The sequence below is a fragment of the Chrysemys picta genome, chromosome 2 (assembly GCF_011386835.1).
Source record: "Chrysemys picta bellii isolate R12L10 chromosome 2, ASM1138683v2, whole genome shotgun sequence".
Taxonomy (NCBI): domain Eukaryota; kingdom Metazoa; phylum Chordata; order Testudines; family Emydidae; genus Chrysemys; species Chrysemys picta.
This window is the reverse complement of record NC_088792.1, coordinates 38778805-38802459: the sequence shown is the minus strand read 5'-3', so window position 1 is coordinate 38802459 and position 23655 is coordinate 38778805. Positions and strand designations below refer to the sequence as shown.

The 23655-nt window shown below is 46.7% G+C and overlaps 1 protein-coding gene across 20 annotated transcripts in view; it reads left to right on the top strand.

Moving 5' to 3' along the window:
• Nucleotides 1–23655, top strand: part of MLLT10 (MLLT10 histone lysine methyltransferase DOT1L cofactor) — a 231308-nt gene that overhangs the window by 175375 nt on the left and 32278 nt on the right. For all 20 annotated transcript variants that reach the window (XR_010598232.1, XR_010598233.1, XM_005302764.5 and 17 more), the window contains one exon: nt 16635–16813. Coding sequence is in view for 18 of the 20 variants with exons in the window: in XM_005302764.5 (XP_005302821.1) it covers nt 16635–16813 (179 nt within the window). In the remaining 2 variants the exon portion in view is untranslated. The remainder of the gene's footprint in view (nt 1–16634; nt 16814–23655) is intronic.

The window sequence follows — 23655 nt, the reverse complement described above, 5'->3', positions numbered from 1 at the left end:
AAAAAAGTCCCTGGAACCTAACCCCCCCATTTACAATAATTCTTATGGAGAAATTCGATTCGCTTAACATCGTTTCGCTTAAAGTAGCATTTTTCAGGAACATAATTACAAGGTTAAGCAAGGAGTTACTGTACAGCGGCAAGACCAAACATCCCGATCCACAGATGCTTCGCCACAGAGCATGGTATTTGGATGGGGATCTTCTCTAGAACGGGCATGTTTATCAGAAGTGCAAGACCTCCTCTCAAGCAGCAGGAAGGAGCTGGCTTTCCTACTGAGCCAAGTGGAATTGCTTCGTCTTCTGGGCCCAACAGAAAGGGCTCTCCCCAGAAGAAGTGGAGATTCCCCTTCTTTTGGACTACCTCCTGTCATTGAAGGCATTGGGTCTCACCCTCAACTCTCTCAAGGTCCATGTAGTGGCCATTAGCACCTTCTACCCCCCTATGGAAGGACACTCCATATTTACAAACCTGTTGACTGCTAGGTTTTGGAAGGTTCTCACCTGTACAACCTGTCACCCACCAGTGGGACCTTAACCTAGTTCTATCAGCACTAATGAAACAGCCACTTAAGCCACTAGCTTCCTGTTGTATATCCCTCCTTTCCATGAAAGTTGCCTTCCTTGTCACTACCACTTCGGCAACAAGGGTAGGTGAACTTGGGGCCATGATGGCAGACCATCCTTTTATCACTTTCCATAAGGATAAAATCTCCCTGTGCCTACATCCCAAGTTTCTGCCAAAGGCCATATCCCAGTTTCATCTCAACCAACCCGTCCATTTACCTGCTTTCTTTCCAAAGCCTCAGAAGAGGAATGACAATTTCACTTCTTTGACATCCAACGGGCCTTGGCCTTCTACCTGCAGAGGACAAGACCAATCAGGAAATCTCCTAGATCATTTATCGCAGTAGCCAAGGGAGTTAAGGGGTAGGCAGTCTCCACACAGAGGATCTTCAAGTGGATTTTGGGTTGCATTACACTATGCTGTCAGTTTCGGGACTGCCTCCACCCGCTGAGGTGAGGAACCATTCCACGAGAGCCCAGGATTCAACCAGGGCCACCCTCCATGATGTGCTGTTTTGGGACATATGTAGAGTGGCCATGTGGAGTTCGGTACATATCTTTGCCATGCATTACGCCTTGGTGCAGGACTCTGCGATGGATGCCTCATTCAGTGCAGCTGTCCTCCGCTCAACTGTTCCATCCTCACACCCTCCTTCGACTTAGGTACTGCTTGTTAATCACCCTCAGTGGAATACAGTTGGGGACCATCACTCGAAGAAGAGGAGGAGGAGGATACTTACCTGTCAGTGGAGGTTCTTCAAGATGTGTGGTCCCTATCTGTATTCCATTTCCTGCCCTTCTTTCCCTCTATTATGGATCTTTTGGATTTGCGGTGGAGAAGAAATTGGAGACGCAGTTGGTCCACCCCACCCTTTATCACCTCAGACAAAACCATGAGGCGAGCTAAGGACGCATGCGTGGACCAGTGGATGCTACGCCTTGAAAACTCTCCGGCTCAGACGCATGGTGTTCATGTGTAAACCCTCAGTGGAATACAGTAGGGACCATATATCTCAAAGAACCTCTGTTTACAGGTAAATAATGTCATCTTTTAGCCTGGACATAGGAAGACCAATTTGGAGGTAGATTTGAGAGTCACAAGTTGAAGCCATGCAAGTGGGTATGGTCACCAAAGATAAGATATGGAGCAAGAAAAGAAGGGAGCCAAAACAGAACCTTGTGGAAAGGAAACTTTAAAGGAGGAAAAACTAGGAGAAGATTGAGTCAAGAAAGCTAAGGGAGGGAGGGAGGACAAGATTTTAAGAACATTGCAAAGGCAGCCAAGAGGGTTGAGGAGGGTGAAAATGGGAGCACTGATGCCAGGATTTAGCTAGGATGAGGTTACAGACCCATATTTGTGAGTTATTGTCTCCTGCCTGTTTCTAGGTTTAATTCTTTGGTTTGTGTTATATTGGGACCCATTTGTTTACATAGACTTCATTAGTTTCTCTCTCTCTTTTTACTTTTGCTTAGTCTTAAAAGTAATTTAAAAAAAAGAGAGAAAAAACCACTAAAACCAAGGAGGAAACACCCCCTCCCCAGAACAGGTGAGTACTTCTGCTGGCAACATAGTAATTAAGTAGCGTAGTCTAAATTCAAAGAGACATTGAGATTAGTGTATGAATTTCCTGAGATGCACACTTTGACAGGTCTATATTTTACCTTACCTACCTTGGACTTGACTTTGAAGGCTAACTTCTATGTGGACCTGCCACTAGAGGGGGGATGGAGAGAGACACTTTGCCAGTGTGTTTTACAGCTGTTTGCTAGACAGCAAAGGAATGTTGAGACTCAAGACTCCTAGGTTTGTTTCCATGTTCTGTAGGGGAGTGTGCTATAGTGGTTACAGCCTTTCCCTGCCCAATTCTGTTCTGGTCACCCACAGTCTAGCTCCTGTCCACCCTCTCCCCCCAACTCTTTCTTCCTCAGTTTCTGTTCATCCCCTATTTTCCACTACTCTGTGACTACTGTCAGTCCTGTCCCACTTGTATCCTCTCCCATCCCAGCTCATATTCCTGTCTGGCCTCCCCCCTGCAAGGGTCTTATCTCTCTCCTGCCCTTCATCTCTTCCTCTCTTCTGAACCCCAACCCCAGTTCCTCACCCCTCTGCATTCAAGTAAAGCTTGTTCCTCCACCTCCTAACCTGTCTGGGTGCCAGCAGGGGGAGTATTGAGAGCACAGAATAGTTTCCTTGTTCTCAGTTCTGGCACCACAGTGTCCCCGGGTGGCTGGGAGGAGCAATTACAGAGGAAAGTCATCAGCTCCTGCTGCCCTGCCCTGACAGGAGTCCACACTGAATCATCACTACTGAACAAGTGTGAACTGAGATTCTTCAGAGGCTTATAAATTTGCCAAATTTGGGTGGGATTTCAGCAGAAGGGTAAAAGGTACATCCCTGACACCAGCGTGTGTGTCCCCCGCCAAATTTCAAATCACTGCTCCAAAGTATGAAGGTGCTAGAACATCTCAACAAAATGATTGTAAGAATTTTTTTTAACACAGGCAAAACATATTTTCCCCTAACCTCATTCTCAGAAATGGCTGAACTGTTTTAGTTGAATATTAAATAAATAAATAAAAATCAGTCAGAGGCAGACATCAGCATCAGAAATGTCCACCTGAATGGTGTAAGTTTGGCAAAATTATAAGCAAGTAAAAATAGGGTCTTAAAGTAGAAAGTGTCAGGCAACCTGAACTATAGGGGTTGCAAACTGCACTGCCTGTCATTTAAAAGCACCTGTCTTAGGCTCTAGCCACTCATCTCAAAATTTAGATATACAGTCAGTAAACAGTAAGGACAACAGTTACTCCCTATCCCAAACCAAAAATAACCAGCCACAGTAAAATTCCCAACAATGCTCTTCTACATGTCACCCCTGTCATTTTCCTTCTTCTCCCAAATCCTGGCTATACAGCTGGGCCTTGCAACATGCCCTGAAAATCACCAAGTTCAGATCATTTGGCACCAAGACAAGAGGGGAAAATAGCTTCCAAAGTTAAGGGCCCCTTAGGGCCTGTAGGGTTCATCCTGCCAATGACTCCCTCTCTTATCCTAAGGGGGATCCAGTGCTTCCACTGATCACCACTGTGGCAGTATGGTACTGAAGTAGACGGGGTGTCAGTTTGATAGGTCTGAAGCCATTTAAGAATTTATAGGTCAAAAGCAACACCTTAAATTCTGCCTGGAATATAAGCATCATGCTCCCAGTGAAGTATGTTTCTTTAATGAGGGAGGTGCTACATTCTGTACCAACTTTATATATCAGGTTGTCTTAAGGTTTAGACCAGTGTAGAGCATGTTGTATTAACCTAATCACAAAGGATCAGACTATCCTTCATCTAAAAGAAAGTCACAATCTCCTTGCTAGGTCGATATAGAAAAATCAAAAATTTCTTAACTGATGATGTACTTTCTAGGAGTGGTTTCAGAGTAGCAGCCGTGTTAGTCTGTATCCGCAAAAAGAACAGGAGTACTAGTGGCACCCTTATGCTCAAATACATTTGTTAGTCTCTAAGGTGCCACAAGTACTCCTGTTCTTTTTTTCTAGGAGTGATCACTTCTTAACAGATACACCTTATTTCACAAAACTATTGTAACTACGTGTATGGACCTTGGTCATCACAGAAATACCTGAGAGATTTATTTTGGGTGAGTGAGGCAGTCTGGGGCAGGGTCATTCTTGGAAAGAAGATCAACAGATAGTGCACATTTCATTCAGGATTATGCTGGCTGTTCCAATAAGAGACATTTTTGACACAGCAAGCAGTACACAAAAATGAGTAGGGAGCAGTGTTCCCTCTAATTTTTTTCATACATGTGCAGAATGAATTTTGTTATGTGCACCATATCGAGGTAATGTGTGGATATGCACCACCAGTAGAAACCAGAAACCTAGATATGATATATATATATTCTTCTTCGAGTGCTTGCTCATATCCATTCCATTAGGTGTGTGCGCGCCGCGTGCACGATCGTCGGAAGATTTTTACCCTAGCAACACCGGCGGGTCGGCTGTGGAGCCCCCTAGAGTGGCGCCTTCATGGCGCTGAATATATACCCCAGCCGACCCGGCGCCCCCTCAGTTCCTTCTTACCGCCCCTGACGGTCGTTGGAACTGTGGAGCGCTGCTTAGCTGCTCTCCACTTTCCCTAGCTTAGTTCGTTATTCGCAGTTATAGTTATAGTTATAGTCCTAGTGTTTATAGTTAAATAGTTCAATAGTTTTAAAAGTTGTTATAATAGTTCAGGGGATTAAGGGGGTCGTCCCCCCCTTTCTCCCCCGGCCGCGGGGCCGGGCTCATGCCCAACGCTCCCGGCTTCAAGCTGTGCGCCTCCTGCGCTAAGCCTATGCCCACGAGCGACCCGCACGACTCCTGTCTGAAGTGCCTGGGAGAATCCCATCAAACAGATAAGTGCAAGATCTGTAAGGCCTTCAGACCAAGGACCAAGAAGGAGCGGGACTTTCGGCTCCGGCAACTCCTGATGGAGGCGGCACTTAGTCCGGACGCTCCATCTACAAGTCAGGCCCCGGCACCTAGCGCCTCGGTGCGCAGTGCCCCGGCGGCACCGGCCATGACGACCACGCGAGTGGCGTCAGATGAGCCTTCCCGGCACCGGACCTCGTCGGCACCGCAAGCACAGCAAGTGCCTCGGCACCGGTCATTATCCCCAGGGCATAAGAAAGCCCATAAGACGGGGACCTCCGTGCCGAAGACGCTGGCTCCCCCAGTGCCGGGGGTAGAGCCGCGTACGCCGGTGGAGCACCGGAAACAGGTGCCTCCAGCACCGTCGACTCCGGCGCCGAGGCCGTTGAGTCCGGTGCAGACGGCGTCTCCACCGAGGCCGGCGGTGATACAGTGCCTCCCGTCGACGCCAGAGACCTTCGCGGCGGCGAGAGACTTAATAGCTCTCACGGAGCCGGCACCGCCTCAACCACCGGCACCGACGGCACCGTTGCCTCGCCCGGTCCAGTCGAGGGGGAAACCTGCCTTGATGCGCCCTCCATCGCAAGGGCTGGAACCTCGGCACCGATCCAGGTCCCGAAGCAGGTCCCCACGCCGCTCGCAGTCCCGGCACCGAATATCACCTCGGCACCGGTCGTACTCGCGGCCAAGATCTTCTTCGCGGCACCGCTCTACGTCTCGGCACCGCTATGATCGTCGGCACCGATCAACGTCGAGACGTAGTTCTCGGCACCGCTACGGTCGCCGCTCGACGTCGAGAGGCCGCTCCCGGTACCGGGCATACTCCAGGTCCTCGTCGAGGTCCAGATCCGACTCCCGGCACCGACGAGGTCATCGGCACCGGTCGCGGTCCCGGCACCGATCGCCGGCACCGCGTGGAGATAGATCATCTCCAGACCGGCACCGTGCGGCACCGCAGCCCACGGGAATCGTCTCGACGCTCTCGGCACCGCCATGGCCATCGAGATCGGGGTCTCGCTCCTCGGAGGACCTCTCGAGATCGGCATACCCCCCTCAGGGGCAAGCCGAGGAACAGGACTTGGGCCATTGGCAGAACATAACAGAGGACCATTCTCATGGCCCATCTCACTGGTCGTTTTGGACCCCGTGGGCGTACCATCAGGCGCAAGGGGCTCCAGTTGCTTCGACCTCTCGCTCCGGTCACTCTGTTAGAAGGGCCCCGGAGTCCACCATCTCTCGGCCTCCGCCAGGGGGCATGGGGGCTTCCGTGTCCGCACCACCTGACGCCCTGGACTCAAGCGCAGGTGATGCTCCGGCCCAGGAGCAGGGAGACCAGGACCCTCCCTTGGATCCTGTTCCACCGGAGGCATCTTCCTCTTCCTCTCCGGATGAGGCAGTGGCGGGCACATCGTGCACAGGTCCACCTCCAATAGATCTTCGGGCCCACCAAGATCTTCTGCGTAGGATGGCCCGTAATATGGACCTGCAGGCGGAGGAGATAGTGGAGGTGCACGACCCCATCGTGAATATCCTCGGAGCGGATGCCCCATCGAGGGTGGCGTTACCCCTGATCCGCACGATACAAGCCAATGTATCTACGATATGGCAGACTCCTGCCTCTATCCCACCCACAGCGAGAGGGGTGGAAAGGAAATACTTTGTCCCGTCTAAAGACTACGGGTACTTGTATACCCACCCCCAGCCGTGTTCACTGGTGGTGGCATCAGTGAACGCAAGGGAGCGCCACGGTCAGCAGGCCGCAGCGCCCAAATCGAAGGAGGCTAAGCGCCTCGATTTATTCGGCCGTAAAGTTTACTCAGCCGGAGGGCTGCAACTTAGAGCGGCTAATCAACAGGCGCTCTTGAGCCGCTATAGCTTTAACTCCTGGAACTCTATGGGGAAGTTCAAGGAGTTGGTTCCCCAAGAGTCCAGGGAGGAGTTTGGAGCCCTGGTGGAGGAGGGTAAGAAGGTGGCTCGGACCTCCTTACAGGCCTCCTTAGACATAGCGGACTCTGCTGCGAGAACCCTGGCTTCAGGTATCGCTATGCGGAGGATCTCCTGGCTCCAGGTTTCGGGTCTGCCTCAGGAACTGCAGCAAACCCTGCAGGATCTGCCCTTTGAAGGACAAGGGTTGTTTTCAGAAAAGACGGACTCTCGCCTGCAGAGCCTCAAGGACTCCAGGACGATCATGCGTTCCTTGGGGATGCATGTTGTGGGCCCTCAGCGCAGGCCATTTAGACCGCAGCCTCAGCGCTTCTACCCCCCCCCGCCTCGTCAGAGACAGGACTCGACCCGGAGGCGAGGACGAGGTGGTAGAAGAAGGTGGACCGGCCCTCAACCTGGTCAGAACCAGGGGCCACCTAGACCACCTTCGGGCCCCAGGCAGAACTTTTGAAGGTGCGGTCGAGGACGGCGCCCCGGTCATCCCACAGGATCCAGCCCCATCCTTTCGGGATCGCCTTTCCCATTTCCACCATGCCTGGTCCCTTATAACCTCGGACCGTTGGGTCCTTCGCACGGTGGACAGGGGATATGCTATCCAGTTTTCCTCAATTCCCCCCTCCTCCCCCCCTTCCCCGTCCCTCTTCAGGGACCCTTCTCACGAGCAACTTCTTATACAGGAAGTTTCCACGCTCCTTGCTATGGGGGCCATAGAGGAGGTTCCAGTGGAGTTAAGGGGCAGGGGATTCTATTCCCGTTACTTCCTCATTCCCAAGTCCAAAGGAGGTCTGCGACCCATCCTGGACTTGCGCGGACTCAACAAATTCGTAGTAAAGTTGAAGTTCCGCATGGTCTCTTTGGGGGCCATTATCCCTTCCCTCGATCCTGGAGACTGGTTCGCCGCCCTCGACATGAAAGATGCATACTTTCACATAGCAATTTACCCGCCTCACAGACGCTTCCTGCGATTCGTGGTAAGCAAGGTGCACTACCAATTTGCAGTCCTTCCCTTCGGCCTATCCTCGGCCCCAAGGGTGTTCACGAAATGTATGGCTGTCGTGGCAGCGTACCTTCGTCGGCAAGGGATACAGGTGTTCCCGTACCTAGACGACTGGCTGGTACGCGGTCGCACCAAAGAACAAGTTCGAGATCACGTCCACATAATAGTGCACACATTCAACAAGTTGGGTATCCTACTCAACAAGGACAAATCCACTCTAGAACCTACCCAGAGAATAGAATTCATCGGCGCGGTTCTAGACTCCAGACGCGCACAAGCCATCCTGCCAGACAATCGCTTTTGCACCATCACGAGCCTCATTCAAGGACTCAAGGCCTTCCCAACTACCACGGTGAGGTCGTGCCTTACCCTGCTGGGTCACATGGCTTCCTGCACGTACGTAACCAGGCATGCCAGACTTCAGCTTCGCCCACTCCAGACCTGGGTGTCATCAAGATACCGCCCACATCGGGACAGCCTGAACATGGTGGTCACGGTCCCGAACTCGGTCCTGACCTCCCTCACATGGTGGCTAGACCACAAGGTGGTTTGCGAGGGGATGCCGTTTCACGCCCCACAACCCTCTCTGCACCTGGTCACAGACGCTTCATCCCTGGGTTGGGGCGCCCATCTCAACGAACACCATACCCAGGGCCTGTGGACTGCACCCCAGATAGCCCTGCACATCAATGTTCGGGAACTGATGGCGGTGCTCCTGGCGTGCCAGGCATTTCTCAATCTCCTACGTGGCCGTTGTGTGTTAGTTCTCATCGACAACACCACTGCCATGTTTTACATCAACAAGCAAGGAGGAGCACGTTCGTCAATTCTATGCCAAGAGGCCATTCGCCTGTGGGACTTCTGCATCGCCCACTCAATCCATCTCACGGCATCGTTCCTCCCTGGAGTCCAGAACACTCTGGCGGACCGACTCAGCAGGTCCTTTCAAACACACGAGTGGTCTATCCGTCCGGACATCATACATTCCGTTTTCCAGAAGTGGGGGTTTCCCCAGATAGACCTGTTTGCATCTCGAGACAACAGGAAGTGCCACGTGTTCTGCTCCCTGCAAGGTCGAGCTCCGGGCTCCCTCTCGGACGCGTTTCTCCTTCCCTGGAAAGACCACCTGTTTTATGCCTTCCCTCCGTTTCCTCTGGTCCACAAGGTACTGCTCAAATTGCGCAGAGACCAGGCACAGGTGATTCTGATCGCCCCAGCGTGGCCGAGACAACATTGGTACACCACGCTGTTGGAGCTCTCGGTTCGGACACCGATCCCGCTTCCATTATGCCCGGACCTCATCTCTCAGGACCACGGCCGCCTGCGTCACCCCGACCTGCAATCACTCCACCTCACGGCGTGGCTGCTCCATGGTTCACCCAGGCAGAGCAGCAGTGCTCGCACTCTGTCCAACAGATTCTGCTGAGCAGTAGGAAGCCCTCAACACGGACCACATACTTGGCCAAGTGGAAGCGATTCTCCTGTTGGTGCGAACAACGAGCCACGTCCCCGTTGCACGCACCTATCCCTCTCATTTTGGAATATCTCCTCTCCCTAAAACAGCAAGGGTTGGCGATATCTTCAATTAGAGTTCACCTGGCCGCTATATCGGCCTTTCACCCAGGGGAACTCGCGTCCTCGGTATTCTCTAACCCGATGGTCGTTAGATTCCTCAAGGGCTTAGACCGGATGTACCCACAACAACGTCAGCCCGTTCCGACGTGGGACCTCAACCTGGTTCTCTCCAAGCTCACAGGTCCTCCATTCGAGCCACTGGCCACCTGTTCACTTTTGTACCTATCCTGGAAGACAGCCTTCCTAGTAGCCATCACCTCAGCAAGGCGCGTTTCTGAACTCAGGGCGCTTACATCCGAGCCCCCTTACACAGTTTTCCATAAGGATAAAGTGCAGCTTCGTCCACATCCTGCCTTTCTCCCTAAGGTGGTTTCTCCTTTTCATATCAACCAGGATATATTTCTCCCGGTCTTTCATCCTAAACCGCATGCTACTCGCCAGGATCAACGTTTGCATTCTCTGGACGTACGCAGGGCCCTGGCTTTCTATATTGACCGCACAAGGCACTTTAGAAAGACGACGCAACTCTTCGTTGCAGTGGCCGACCGAATGAAAGGCTCACCGGTCTCCTCACAACGCCTATCCTCTTGGATTACGTCTTGCATCCGGACTTGCTATGACCTGGCAGGTGTCTCAGCACCGCACCTCACCGCTCATTCCACGAGGGCCCAAGCTTCCTCGACTGCTTTCCTGGCGCAAGTTCCGATCCAGGACATTTGTAGAGCTGCGGTTTGGTCATCAGTCCACACGTTTACAGCTCACTATGCACTAGTGCAGCAGTCCAGGGACGATGCTGCCTTCGGATCAGCGGTTTTGCACACAGCAATGTCTCACTCCGACCCCACCACCTAAGTTGGGCTTGGGAGTCACCTAATGGAATGGATATGAGCAAGCACTCGAAGAAGAAAAGACGGTTACTCACCGTTGTAACTGTTGTTCTTCGAGATGTGTTGCTCATATCCATTCCAAACCCGCCCCCCGTCCCCACTGTCGGAGTAGCCGGCAAGAAGGAACTGAGGGGGCGCCGGGTCGGCTGGGGTATATATTCAGCGCCATGAAGGCGCCACTCTAGGGGGCTCCACAGCCGACCCGCCGGTGTTGCTAGGGTAAAAATCTTCCGACGATCGTGCACGCGGCGCGCACACACCTAATGGAATGGATATGAGCAACACATCTCGAAGAACAACAGTTACAACGGTGAGTAACCGTCTTTTTTTAAAAAGTTGCCATAGGGATAATTACTCCAGCCAGGACAGGTTAGGCATTTTAGAACTCACTTCTCAAATAATTAAATTTAAGCATAAGAGAAATAAAAATTATGAAATGCATAGGCCAGTCAAAAAACTAAAATAACACACTTTTGAAAGAAGTATCAAGAAGTAACAATACAAGTATATGTTGGGAGGTCAGTGTGACAGAGACGCACCCCATGTATGGGGTGTGTGTGTGACAGAGATGTGTGTTGCCTCTTTAAGTATGCTGCCCTTTTAAGTAGATCAGCACATTCAGACACAGCAGCAGCTGCCAGCAAGCTCCCTCCCTCCTGAGCCCTGTCGTGTCCCCCGCACCCCGCTCTGTGGAGATGGGGTACAGGGGTGGGGGGAGGGGGACACCAAGACACCAGCACCTCTGGGTCCCTCCCCCCCACTCTGCACAGCAAGCAAGAGGCTCCTGGGAACAGCTCTAAGGCAGAGGGCAGGAGCAGCAAGGCAGTGTGGGGGAGGGACACCTGAAGTGCACATGGCACTTGATAGACTGCTGGGCAGTCGCCCAGTTGCGCAGCTAGGAGGGAACTTAGGTAGGGAGGGAGACTTAAGAAAGACAGAAGTTCTCTCCTCCTTAAATAGTATATTTATGATATTTTTAGGGATCTCTGCTTTGTACAATTTCTTGGTTGAATACACTGTAACAGATCATCTCTCTAACACCGTAGGTCAGTTCTAGTTTTCTCACTTCATAGGCAATATATCCTGAACAACTCCTTGGGACCGTCTGGCCAATCAGGATCAACAAAGACTTGAGATATTAATTCTGCAGTTCTTATACAATGGACCTTATAGAAAAGCAAAAACCGCAAGTAGTGCCAGGAGAAAGACTAGTTGTACTTACTAGTCACTGTATGTATACACTGACAGCCATTTGTTTAAGAATCATTATGAATAGAATCAAATTCTGTTGATGCTCACCTACCAAAGGGTTTTTCTGGATAATTGGGAGAAACTATAGATCTTCCCATCTTAACCCAGTTCCCTCAAGATAAGTGAGAATTGTTGTAATGTTTTAAATTAATGGAGATATCCTATCTCCTAGAACTGGAAGGGACCTTGAAAGGTCATTGAGTCCAGCCCCCTGCCTTCACTAGCAGGACCAAGTACTGATTTTTGCCCCAGATCCCTAAGTGGCCCCCTCAAGGATTTAACTCACAACCCTGGGTTTAGCAGGCCAATGCTCAAACCACTGAGCTATCCCTCCCCCCAAATGTTATTTTTATTTGTCAAATTGTGTGGCGTTTGATCTATAATTTTATGGAGATTATCATCCAACTGGAGTATCTTCCTCTCTCATACCAGTTTTTCTTGTGGAAGATATTCTTGTAGATTCTTCATTAAGCTGACCCTTTTCCATGGGCTGTCAATAATGTTGGGTATACTCATGTTCTCTGGACAGCTTAGCAAGCATCTGGTACAGCATTTGAATTTATATTAATATATTAAGGAATGTCCAGCTATACATCTGTCTTGAAGAAAATAAGGTTTTTGCACATCTTGAGACCATATGGATCTGCCTTTATCTATTGACACCTCTTCAATGTTCTCCCAACTCTCGAATCTCCTGTTGTGCATGGAGATTTGTGAGTCTCCATGGTCTCTTTTTGGCTTATATGAAACTGTCTTGTACAATTTTTGTTGCTATAAGATTGGAGAATCTTGGTTTTGTGGAAACTCATTTCAAGTTTTTTAGTATGAATCTAACAAACATAGTCTTTTTAGAGAAGAGATAGCTAATTACTTATCTATAATTCTAATTTTCTGAAGATAATATTTGATTAGATTTCTAATTTCTAACCCACCTCCCCTCAGGCTTATGGAGAGAGGACATTTTCTGTGTCTAAATTTTTCTTGTTTTTTATCATATGCATATTCTTTGGGCATATCTGTTACGTTTAAAATGCGGAGAGCTCTTTGCTTCCAGCTCATCAAGGAACTGAAGGAGAATGTTGTTGTTAGTTGGTCTCAGATGGAGAATTAGGGTGGTTTGCCTGTGAAAAGGGCCCCAAACTGTTGAAAACAAGAGTAGTTATGGCTTGTTATAAGGTCACAAGTAAGTAATCTATTTCTTGCTCATCTTGCAGTATTACTAGTGTTAGTGTTTTAATTAAATGCATATATTTTTGAATATATTATAATTTGGTTATATATCACATCTAGACAGGCAAAATTCAGATAATACAGAAATAGGTTAAATGAAAAACTGTAACTTTTCCCAAAAATGCATCTGGAATTGAAATTCTGACTCTTGCACACAGGCTGAGGCAAAAAAAAAAATTGATTACTTGTTCATAGATAGCTAAACTAAAACTTCAAATTGGTTTTTAGACAAGAAAATAAGGTGGTCCCAATTTTCAGGTTGTAGTCTTATTTTCTCGAGTAAATTTAAAATGAAATACTGTTGCTGGTGTCATTGTCTTATAGGCAAATTTCTGCATTCTGTCTCATGCTTCAACTGTTGTTACCAGGGTTTCATTTTGATTCTCTTGACTCCATGATCATACACCTTTTGTCCATGCTGCAATAGAAAATAAATGTCACTGCCACCACCTATCTGAGACTGAGTCAGAACTGAGCCTATAATACTTTGAAGTCAGTTAAAATTGTCATATTTAAATATCATATGTAGTATTCCTCTAGTTTGAAATCAAAATAACACAAGTACAATCTTCCACTAGAGTTGCATACTGTTGCTGTTGAGCGCCTACTCTGTCCACAAATAGCTTCTGTTCTTTAAGTTCATTATAGGAAAACCCATCTTCTGTTCCTGTAGTGCTAAAGGACAAAAGAACATATCCTGACAGGCTTGTGGTGGCCTGTGGTGAAAAGTTTTGTTAATCATATATGAAACCGATCACTTTTTGTGTATTTTATGGTCCTTAATTGTAATTTTAGAGGAAACCATTGTTAAAAGGCACACTCATTTTCCTCTTCACTCTATGTACATTGTAGTAGATCACATGTTTTTTAAACAGTAGGTCTCTGTGAAATCAAAGCATTGAAACCATGTATGTGGTAGTTGCTGTTTGTTCTCAGAAAACCAAAATTATTCCCCCCATTCAAATTTGCCATCCTTAAGTGGCAGGGTTATCTTTCATTGCTGTGAGTTCCACCAGAGACCTCTTGCAAAACCTCAAACGAGATATTTCTCAAGATAGAAAGAGAGACATCAGGTATAATATTACATCCATCCGTCTACAATTTCTGTCCACAGACTTGCCTGTCTTGATCTCCTCAAGAATATTCCCAACTTGGACTACCTGAAAATGTTTCTTCAAAGTGTTCCATACTGACTAGCAATCCAGCATATACACCTCTACTCCGATATAACGCTGTCCTCGGGAGCCAAAAAATCTTACCGCGTTATAGGTGAAACCGCGTTATATCTAACTTGCTTTGATCCGCTGGAGCGCGCAGCCCTGCCCCCCCAGAGCACTGCTTTACCATGTTATATCCGAATTCGTGTTATATCGGGTCGCGTTTTATTGGGGTAGAGGTGTATTGTAGATACCTCCCAAATAGCTTACTGTTGCCTCAGTCATCAACAAGAGTTGTATGTTTTTCCTCTTTTGGGACTGAAATGGAAAACATTAAAATGTCTTTCAAAATACATTCACGCTTCTAAAGATAGGATTAATTTTTTTTGAGATCCTGAATTGCAAGCTCAAGTTTGCTGTAGTGCACAACAGCAACATAAAAAGGGTGTATGTTGTCTAAATTTGGCCTATACACCACTTGAACAGCCTTTATTCACTGCTGCACTTTCTAAATTTAGGCTAGTCAGTTCTAATTTGAACTCAACCACTTTTAAAGCTCTTTTTACTTTGTGTATGTTACCATTAGCTGTCCCAGATTCGAAGTCTACTTCTGTATGTCAGCAAAGGGAGTACAAAATTTGTCATGCACAAATCTGCTGTATACCTTACTCTTGCTCTGCTACAGACTTGTCAGTAGATCCATGCAATGTGCACAGCAATAAATCTTGCATTCTGTATGCATTCCTGAGAAGTTTTTTACAGTTGTCTCTATTAAGACATGTACTCCAATGATATAGATGATCCATGAATAAGATCATTTTTAGTCTTGTTCTAAATTTTGAACATTATTTTTGGACTTATTTCAAAATCTGAAACCATGTTTAGTGACTGTGTAAGTGATGTTAAACAAGGTGTCAAACATTTGTCTCCTCATGTTCTGTTTTAAAGAGTAAGAAGTATTAACTTCTTGTGGGCAAATTTTCACATCTTCTGCTTCCATGCATTTTATGTTAGTATAGAGAAGTTATGTACATGTGAGAATCAACATAAAAGCTCTTATAACCCACTTACAAGAGAACTGCCTTTATCAGAAAGCTACTCATGTTTTCTAGAAATTATACAGAACATTTAATATTTCTGTCACATAATCCATGGATGCTTAGCTATCCATGAATTCTGGAAAATGTGTCTTTTATGTCTGTTTTTTATATATCTTAGCATACCTTTCTAAGCCACATGTTTTATGCTGACTTTGCCCAGAGCCTCAAGTATTACTCTCTGCTGAGTCACCCCTAAAAAACAATAGGGTGGTTTAATGTGTTAGACATTTTTCAAACTAGTCCCAGTGAAGTCAGTGGGACTACTCCTGGAGTAAAGTGCTACTGAATGTGACTAATGGTATTAGAATCTGGTTCTTTTAAGGGTGTAGCAAAGTACTGAGAGAAGCCATCTCCCTCCTAAAACCAAATTGCTTTTGCAGAAACAGCAAATAGTCAAACTGTAGTATATTTTATTACAAAGCCTATATTGGATGAATTGGCAAATTAAACTATTGCTGGTCTTTCTGAAAAAATAACTATAAAGTTTTTCACTCCATGAGCCATTAAACTATTTGATAGTACATTTTATCTTGCAAAATTTATTCTCCATCTTAAAATCAAACTAAACTAGGAGTTTCAGCAACCTACTGCTAATTTTGCAAGGTTCTTAACAGTTCTAAAAAGCCTACTGTTGAATGGCTGAAAAATTTAAGCTGTTTCTTGTCTTTCTGGCAATGATAGGAATTTTTTTTGAACTACCTGGCTGTAGCAGAAAATTCCAGACCCAATCTCTTTCCTCCCAATTGCCAAAGACTTCTTATGGGAAAATTAACATTCACAGAGATGCCAATTCTCATGATTTAATCGCGAGTCTTGCAGCATTTGGTGTTTTTTCTTGAAGTCTCTGTGGCATTTGGGTTTTTGAGTATATGGAATAGCACCACTTCTCCCATCAAATCTTACTACTCTGTGCTCAGACTTGTCTGTCAGTTTTATTTTAAAAATACACAAGAACCCTTCTTAAACTTCAAGAATGCTCTTACAACATTTGTGTTTTTTAAAATGATATATGTAGTACAATAATGGTTATTTTTTTATTTTCAGAAAAGCATTTTTCATTTAAATTATTTATTTTCAGTTGCACAATACAATACGCAATTCTTTTATCCATTTCAACTTGGACTATAGCTCATTGGAGTAGTAAACTGATTACAGGCTCACTTGAAATCAAGCATTTTAGCAGAAAATTGTGGTAGTGCTAATATTTAGATGTATTCTATATGGTGTACAAAAGCTATATTGATCTGTCACACATATTTTAGAAAAAAATATTATTAAATCAGAACAAGTGTTTCTTAGACATTTGAAATATTCTGGAGTTTAGAATATTTCTATCACTGTGTTTGAAATCCTAATACAGTACTTTTCTGTAATGGGCATTAAATAATCTTGACTTCAGCTTTTTTTAGTTAACTTGCTAGATTAATTTCTGTAGTAAATATACGTCTTCTAATGAATACAAGAGAGAAATTTTATATAAAACTTTTTTTTTGTTTTTTTTCAGGTATTTATAGCAGCAACGATGTAGCAGTATCATTTCCTAATGCAGTATCTGGCTCAGGATCTAGCACTCCCGTTTCCAGTTCTCATTTACCTCAGCAGGCTTCTGGTCACTTGCAGCAAGTGGGGGCTTTGTCACCTTCAGCTACACCTTCTGTAACTACTGTTGTTGCTACAACTCAGGTAAATCATCACAGGCATTTGGATGGGTAAAAATATTATTACAAATTGTTTTTCAGTTTAAAAGAATGAAAGATTTCCCAGCTTGGAAAATTTCAGTCCAAATTGTTCTAGTTGGAGAATTTAAAAGCAACTGGAAACAGGGTTGTACAATGGGAAGCATCTGACAACCTTAATAACAGGCATTGCCACCAGCCCTGCGTATAACATTTGGCCCTCTAAGAGGTCAGTTTCCCAGAGCTGAAAACTATTATGAGCAAAAGTGATTGGGAGGAAATACTTAATCTGAATGATGAGTAGGAGTTGTTTAAAAATATTTTACTAGCTGCCCAAAATGCCACAATTCTGCAATCAGAAAAGAAGGCTATGCCTGGTCGAGAAGGGAAGGGAGTGAAAGCAGCAATAATAAAATAAAATAACCCAATATATTTTACAAATGGGGAAAAGGAGGGTAGTTCATAGCAATGACTATAAATCAGAAATTACACAATGCAGACAATTGATAAGATAAACATATTAATGAAAAGTATTATGGCCATTAGTGTTAGACAATAAACAATTTTATTTTTGCATACCCGTCTTCATGCAGTGCTTTGAGACCTACTAGTGAATAACCACTGTGTAAATACAGAGCACTGCTGCTGTTGTTTTTAAATGGAATCCAAGGGTGATCGCTTTTGGTTCCTTGTTTAAGCACTAACCTACACTCCCCTTGAAAGCCAAACACAGAATCTCAAAATCCCTTCATTCAGCATTGTCAGGCAGATAAACTGATGCATGTGCTTGAATGTCTTGTTTTTCAGTTTCCTAAAAAAAAAAAAAAAAAAAAAAAAAAAAAAAAAACACAACCCACAACACCACACGCACAACGTGGAAATTCAATACAAAAAGTTGAATTAGAAGAACATAAAGTTTGCAAAAAGTGAAATGTTAACAAGTTAGGAAATTCCAAAATTAATTATTTTTACTCCTTAGTAGTATTTAATTACATAATCATACTACCTTCCCCCCTTCTCTCCCTCCCCCCCCCCCCCCCTCCCCCACAAACCCATGCTTTATTCAGTACACAGCTTGGATAATGAATCAGGCAGTGTTAGGTAGTAAATAAGGCTGTTTATCTGTAGCATCCTTGACTCAGACACTGGGGATGTTGGAAAATGTGTAGTGAATGAACTAGGAGGCTGCAGAAAGAAAGAGCGCTCTTGTAAATTTGCTAAACCACTCAGAACTTGAAGAACTAGGTTCTGTGTCTGGTTTTGCCACAGAGTTCTTATGTGATATTGGACATTTAGACCAAAATTTTCAGAAGTAGCCAGTAATTGTATGCTCTTCAGTGTTTGTGTTTCTAACTCCAGATGTCCAGGACTTTATAGCAGTACTGAGCACTCTCCATTCTAGTTGAAATCTGTTGGAGTGGTGGGACCATACCACCTTTGCGAAAAAATCAGACTTAGTTGGGTACCCAGAAATTAAGATGCCCAAAGGGGACGTTTTGCCCTTAACCATTGCACCTCAGTTCCCAATCTGTAAAACAAGGATAATTACCACCCTACTTCACAAAAGTGTTGTGAAGGTAGATTGATTAATGCTTGTGAGGAACTCAGATACTATGGCAATGACTGCCTTATGGAAAACCAGGAAGTAATAAAAGCTAGAACTGGTAGGAAAAAGGAAAGCCCTTCCTCCCCCCCCCCCCCCTCCCCCCCCCCCCCAATCCTCCCAAACCAGGACAAAACATCAAAGATGGAAATGTTTAGCTTCCTAGTTGTCTGTCTAGAAGGCTCTTGTCAGTTTTATTTTCTGCCAAATTGATAAGAGCCTTCCAGCCCAGCTACCAAAGAGTTAGAAGACCCAGTCACTCAGCCTTCCCCCAGCCTTGGGGCTAAAGATTCAGAGAGCCTGAGCACTCAGACTCTGGCCCTAGAGCTGGGACGGAGGCTGAAAGGTTTCTGCTTTTCCAACCCTGGAGCTGGGGAGGAGGCTGAGAGCCAGGACACTCAGCCTCAGCAGCCCTCCTGGAAAACTTGTGTCAATTTCACTTTTGGCAGAAGAGTGGGAAATTTCCTGCGGAAAATTTAAGTTTTGCAAAAAGGGCATTTTTTGTCGGAAAAATCAGTCAGATGAAAAATTTCTAACCAGCTCTAACAAAAACTGTTTAATCAGTGCAGGGTTCAGAGGTTGTGCAGAAAATAAGGCATGGGACAACACAATGAATATTAATAGGGCCCTACCAAATTCACAGTCCATTCTGGTCAATTTCATGGCCAGAGGATTTTAAAATTGGTCAATTACATGATTTCAGATGTTTAAATCTGATATTTCACAGTTCTGTAACCGTGGGGGGGGGGGCCTGACCCAAAATGGGATCAGGTTGCAAAGTTGTTGTAGGGGGGTTCCCAAGATTGCCACCCTCACTTCTATGCTGTCTTCAGAGCTGGGCTCTGAAGGCAGTACCCTCCCAGTAGTTAGAGGAGGTTCCCGGAGGTGGAGGTGTGGGTAGGATCTGCCCCATGTTGCTGGGAGCACCCCAGCCAAGGGTTCCTAGCTTGTAGTCCATGCCAGAGACAGATTAAGGTAGGTGCCCCCAGGCAATTTGCTAGCCCCTAGGAAAAATGAATGCCCCAGCCCTGGAAAAAGCCCCAGGGTAGAAGCCCTTATCGGGTCACTCCCCTGCAGGAGCCACAGGGAAAGAAGCCCCGAGCCCCGGCTGAAGCGGCAGGGGGGAGAAGTCGCGAGCCCGGGCTGCCCCAAACCCTGGCTGGAGCGGCAGGCGGGGAGACACCCCGAGCCCGGGCTGCCCCAGCTGGAGCGGCAGGGGGCCAAAAGCCCCCAGCCCCGGCTGGAATGGTAGGGGGCTCAACCCCCAAATCTGGGCTGCCCTGAACCCCGGCTGAAGCGGCTTGGAGGTGGATGCCCCGAGCCCGGGCTGCCCCGGCTGAAGTGGCTCGGGGGTGGATGACGTCCTGAGCCCCAGCTGCCCAGAGCCCTGGCTGGAGCAGCTCATGAGTGGACACCCAAGCCCGGGCTGCCCTGGCCGAGGCTGGAAGGAGCGCAAGCCCACAGCCCCTGGAGGAGCTGCCGGGGAAGGAAGCCCAGAGCTCAGCGCCTGGAGCTACGGCAGAAGCCGAGAGGGGAGGGGAGAAGCCCAGAGCCCAGGCTGCCCCGGTTGTGAGGGGGTGGAGGGGAAGAGGAGTTCTGAGCTGCCCTGGCTGGAGTAGCAGGGGGTAGAAGCCCCCAGCCCAGGCTGCCCCAGCTGCAGCCGCCAGGAGCGGAAGCCCCCAATGGAGGAAGCCCTGGGCACGGCACCTGCAGCAGAAAGGGGGGGGAAAGAGCCCAGGCTGCTGTTGCCAGGAGCAAAAGCCCCCTGCCTATCAGAAGCCGCTGTGGGAGGAAGCCCCGAAAGCCCCGAGCTCAGTACCTGGAACTGCAGCGGAAGTGGGAGGGGAAAAAAAGCCCAGAGCCCAGCTCCTGGGCTGCCACAGTGCACAAGTGAGAGTCTCAGTCTCATTTCTGCGCTGCCTCTGGATATGGGTCTGATCTCCCCACCAAGAGCGGCTGTGCAGGGGAAGGACAACTCCTGTCCCTCCCCAGCATGGCTAGATTAGCAGCTAGGAGCCCCAGGCTCCCAGCAGCAGGGGAGATCAGATTTCATGGGAGAGGGCTGATTTCACACTCCGTGACATGTTTTTCACAGCCATGAAATTGGTAGGGCCCTAAATATTAAAGATAAAAATTATTGATCAGCTGCTTCACCATTCATTCACCTGTCAGTAGTTGTGCGTGCATTCTGGTGAATGTTTTAGTTATTTTTTTAAGAGTGAGAGAAAAAGATTGAGAAAATAACTTAAAATTCACCAGAACATGTCTAAAACTTTCCAGACTTATTGTTTATTTGAAAATTTATCACTTGGAACAACTCTTGCACCCTCCTCCCCCACCTCTTTTCCGTTTCTGCTGCCATTTGTAGACAATATGACTCACTGGCCACCATGCCTCCAGTGGCTGTGCATGGTGTAGCAGGCTCTCCTTTGTATCTCGTTCTGACTGTCCTTCCAGCCCTGCAGTGGTCTGCTGCTTCTTGTAACTCAGCCCTCTGGCCGGGTCACTTTTAGTCCTGCCCGTTCCGGGAGAACCCAAGTACAATGTGCCACTGGTCTGGAGGCCTCACACCAGAGGTTTGGACCAACTTCAGGCGTTTAGGACTGCCAGCCCTTGGCTCTGTGGTCTTCATGCTCCCGGCTTCATGCTGGGTTCCAGCCCAGAGACCTTGAATGAAGCAGAGTTCGTTCAGACTCTCTGCTGTTTCCCTGGGCTGCTTCCTACAGTGGCCTTTAGGTAGGCATTTCTCATATCTCTTCCCAAGCTGACTCTTGCAGGATCCAAAACAAAGGGGATCCAATCTAGTTGAGAAACAAAAAGGTTCTGCACCAGGCCTACCTGCCCCAAGGGTTTTAGCTCCAGCTGATCATCCTTCACTCTCCCAGCCAACCCCCATTAAGCTTGGCTTTTCCTCTTTTACCTCCTCTCTCCAGGATTGACAATTACTGCAGGTGTTGGAAGGCAAAGCTGATTACGCGCACAGGCCTCATTAACCCCTCCTGGTCTAGTGTGGGGTTGGTATACCATCTCACACCTCCCCATTGCTTTCCTTAGCTTGGCCTCTGCTCCTTGTACTATACATTTACATTCAATGAGACTTTATTGGCATGACAAGCTATTCAACTGTTACCAAAATATAAGAAAAAGACAGACCCCTCAGGTATCTGTCAGAGATGCATACGACCACTAAAGATAGGTATACACAGTGTGTTTTGAGGGTTCATCTGCTGTGTGTCTGTTTGTCATTGCTGTCCATTCTTCATCCAGTGGCAAGTTACTATGTAGGATGTACCATGCTGCTGTCTTTCCTTTATCCCAAAGTCAGGCACAATTTTTCCTTCTCACTTTCTGATGAGAAGTTTTTTGATTCCTGTTAATGTGAGGAAATAAGCTTCCGTGCCCATTGGCCGCGGTGGGGGGGGAGTGTGTGCCAGTGTGTGTCCCGAGACTGTGCCAGCAGCAGCCAGTGCATCTGGCCCAGAGGCTGCTTGGGCAGCCCCAGAGCCAGCTGCAGTGGCCGCTGTAGAAGTCACGGAAAGTCACAGAATCCATGACTTCCGCGACCTCCGTGATAGACACACAGCCTTACCCATGATCCTTCACAAAATGTGGCTTGCAACTGAAAGTAATCTTCTTTAAGAATATTACACAGCAGACTATCTTCACTCCTCCGGTCAGGATGGTTGCAGCAGTGAATCTTCTTCCTTCCTCTAAAGCTTTTGCATGAGCCCTGCTCCTTCCTTCCAAGCTACTCTGTTTGCTTTTTTCCTAGTTCCCTTTTCTTCTCCCACTTCCCTACTGTGCTGCCCTGAACTGAGCAACTGGTAGAAGGAAAGAAGTGGAAGAGAGACAGCTACTAGCTGCAACTCCAGCCCCTTTAGGGAAGATCCTCCTTCCCCATTTCCCCTCCCTGCACCTTGTCCACAGCCTCTCATGCATATAGAAAGGGACGGTCATAGGGTTTCACTTCCCCCTCTCTCTCATTCCCAGGCACAGGCTTAGTGAGAGGGCACAGAGAGCTGGAAAGAGAGAGGATGGCTCCGTCTCTCCCAAAAGTTCATTTAAAAAAAAATTGTTGGGGAAGAGAGGCTGCCCCCACTTTCCTGTATCTAGCTTTGCATCTAGCAACAATGGATGAACATATTAGCTGGGGTTTTCATCACTGAGCTTCAGAGATAACAACCTAGTAAGGGGGACTAACCTTTCTTGTAAGGTTTGTCTTGACTGGGATCACAGGTGCTTTTAACACTTTTACTGTCAAGAGCCACCATCTTCCCTGAGGGCAGTTTGACTTTACTTGCATTGGGAATAATGGAAGGACATCAACATTTTGAAAGTGTGTCTTTGATTAAGGGAAACTGACGGCTTCACTCCAATTGAGAACAGTAGGAGATGTCAGCCATTTTGAACGAGGGCAGTTCTTCATAGATTTGTCTGTAGCAGAACATTATTCATCAATCCTGCTGAAGAAGAATATTTCAGTTATGAAAAATAATGGTAAAAATGATTAAAGGGAAAAAACCTATTAATCCTAAAATAAAAAAAATATTTAAAGTGTAGCCATGCATCAGATTTCAGTGAGTGTTAACTCTACGGGAAGTTTGAGGAGTCTATCCTATTTCTTTAGCAAGGTGACTTGGGACAAAAAAAAGTCTGACACAGGATGCTAAATCTCTTAAGTCAACCATTTTCAAATTAATTTTAACTCCTAAACTATCAGAAAATTAATTCTTTTCTGTAATTACTGTAATTAAGTACTGTAAGTACTGTAATTTTGAGGAGCTATGCTGTATTGTATAACAAAATGGTTGAATCCCTGTTTTAAATGCAAAACTGAATTCAACCTTAACTATGGAAAACAAAAGCCATGATTCAATAATGTATAGAATGCCTTTCATCCTTAAAAAATAATAGAATTCTATATAGGCTTAATCAGTCAGCTGAAATGTAGCCATCTCTTAGGAGGAAATAGTAGCCGTTCTGTACCTGCAACACTACTCTGTAATTTTTTAGTAGAGGGAAGTGTACAAACATAATTACTACGAGTTGTTGTATATTTTTATTTGAGTAACCTTTCTTTGAGTATTTGGCAGTATTAGGAGATTAACTGGCAGATACTATCCTCAAAGAAGGTGGGTCTGAGGAGATCTAGTTAAATAAGAGTGCCGGATTGCTCTTTCAAAATGGACCTCCACTTTAAATATCTGAACTCTAAGTAGCAGCTTTACATCTCTTTTTAATACAAA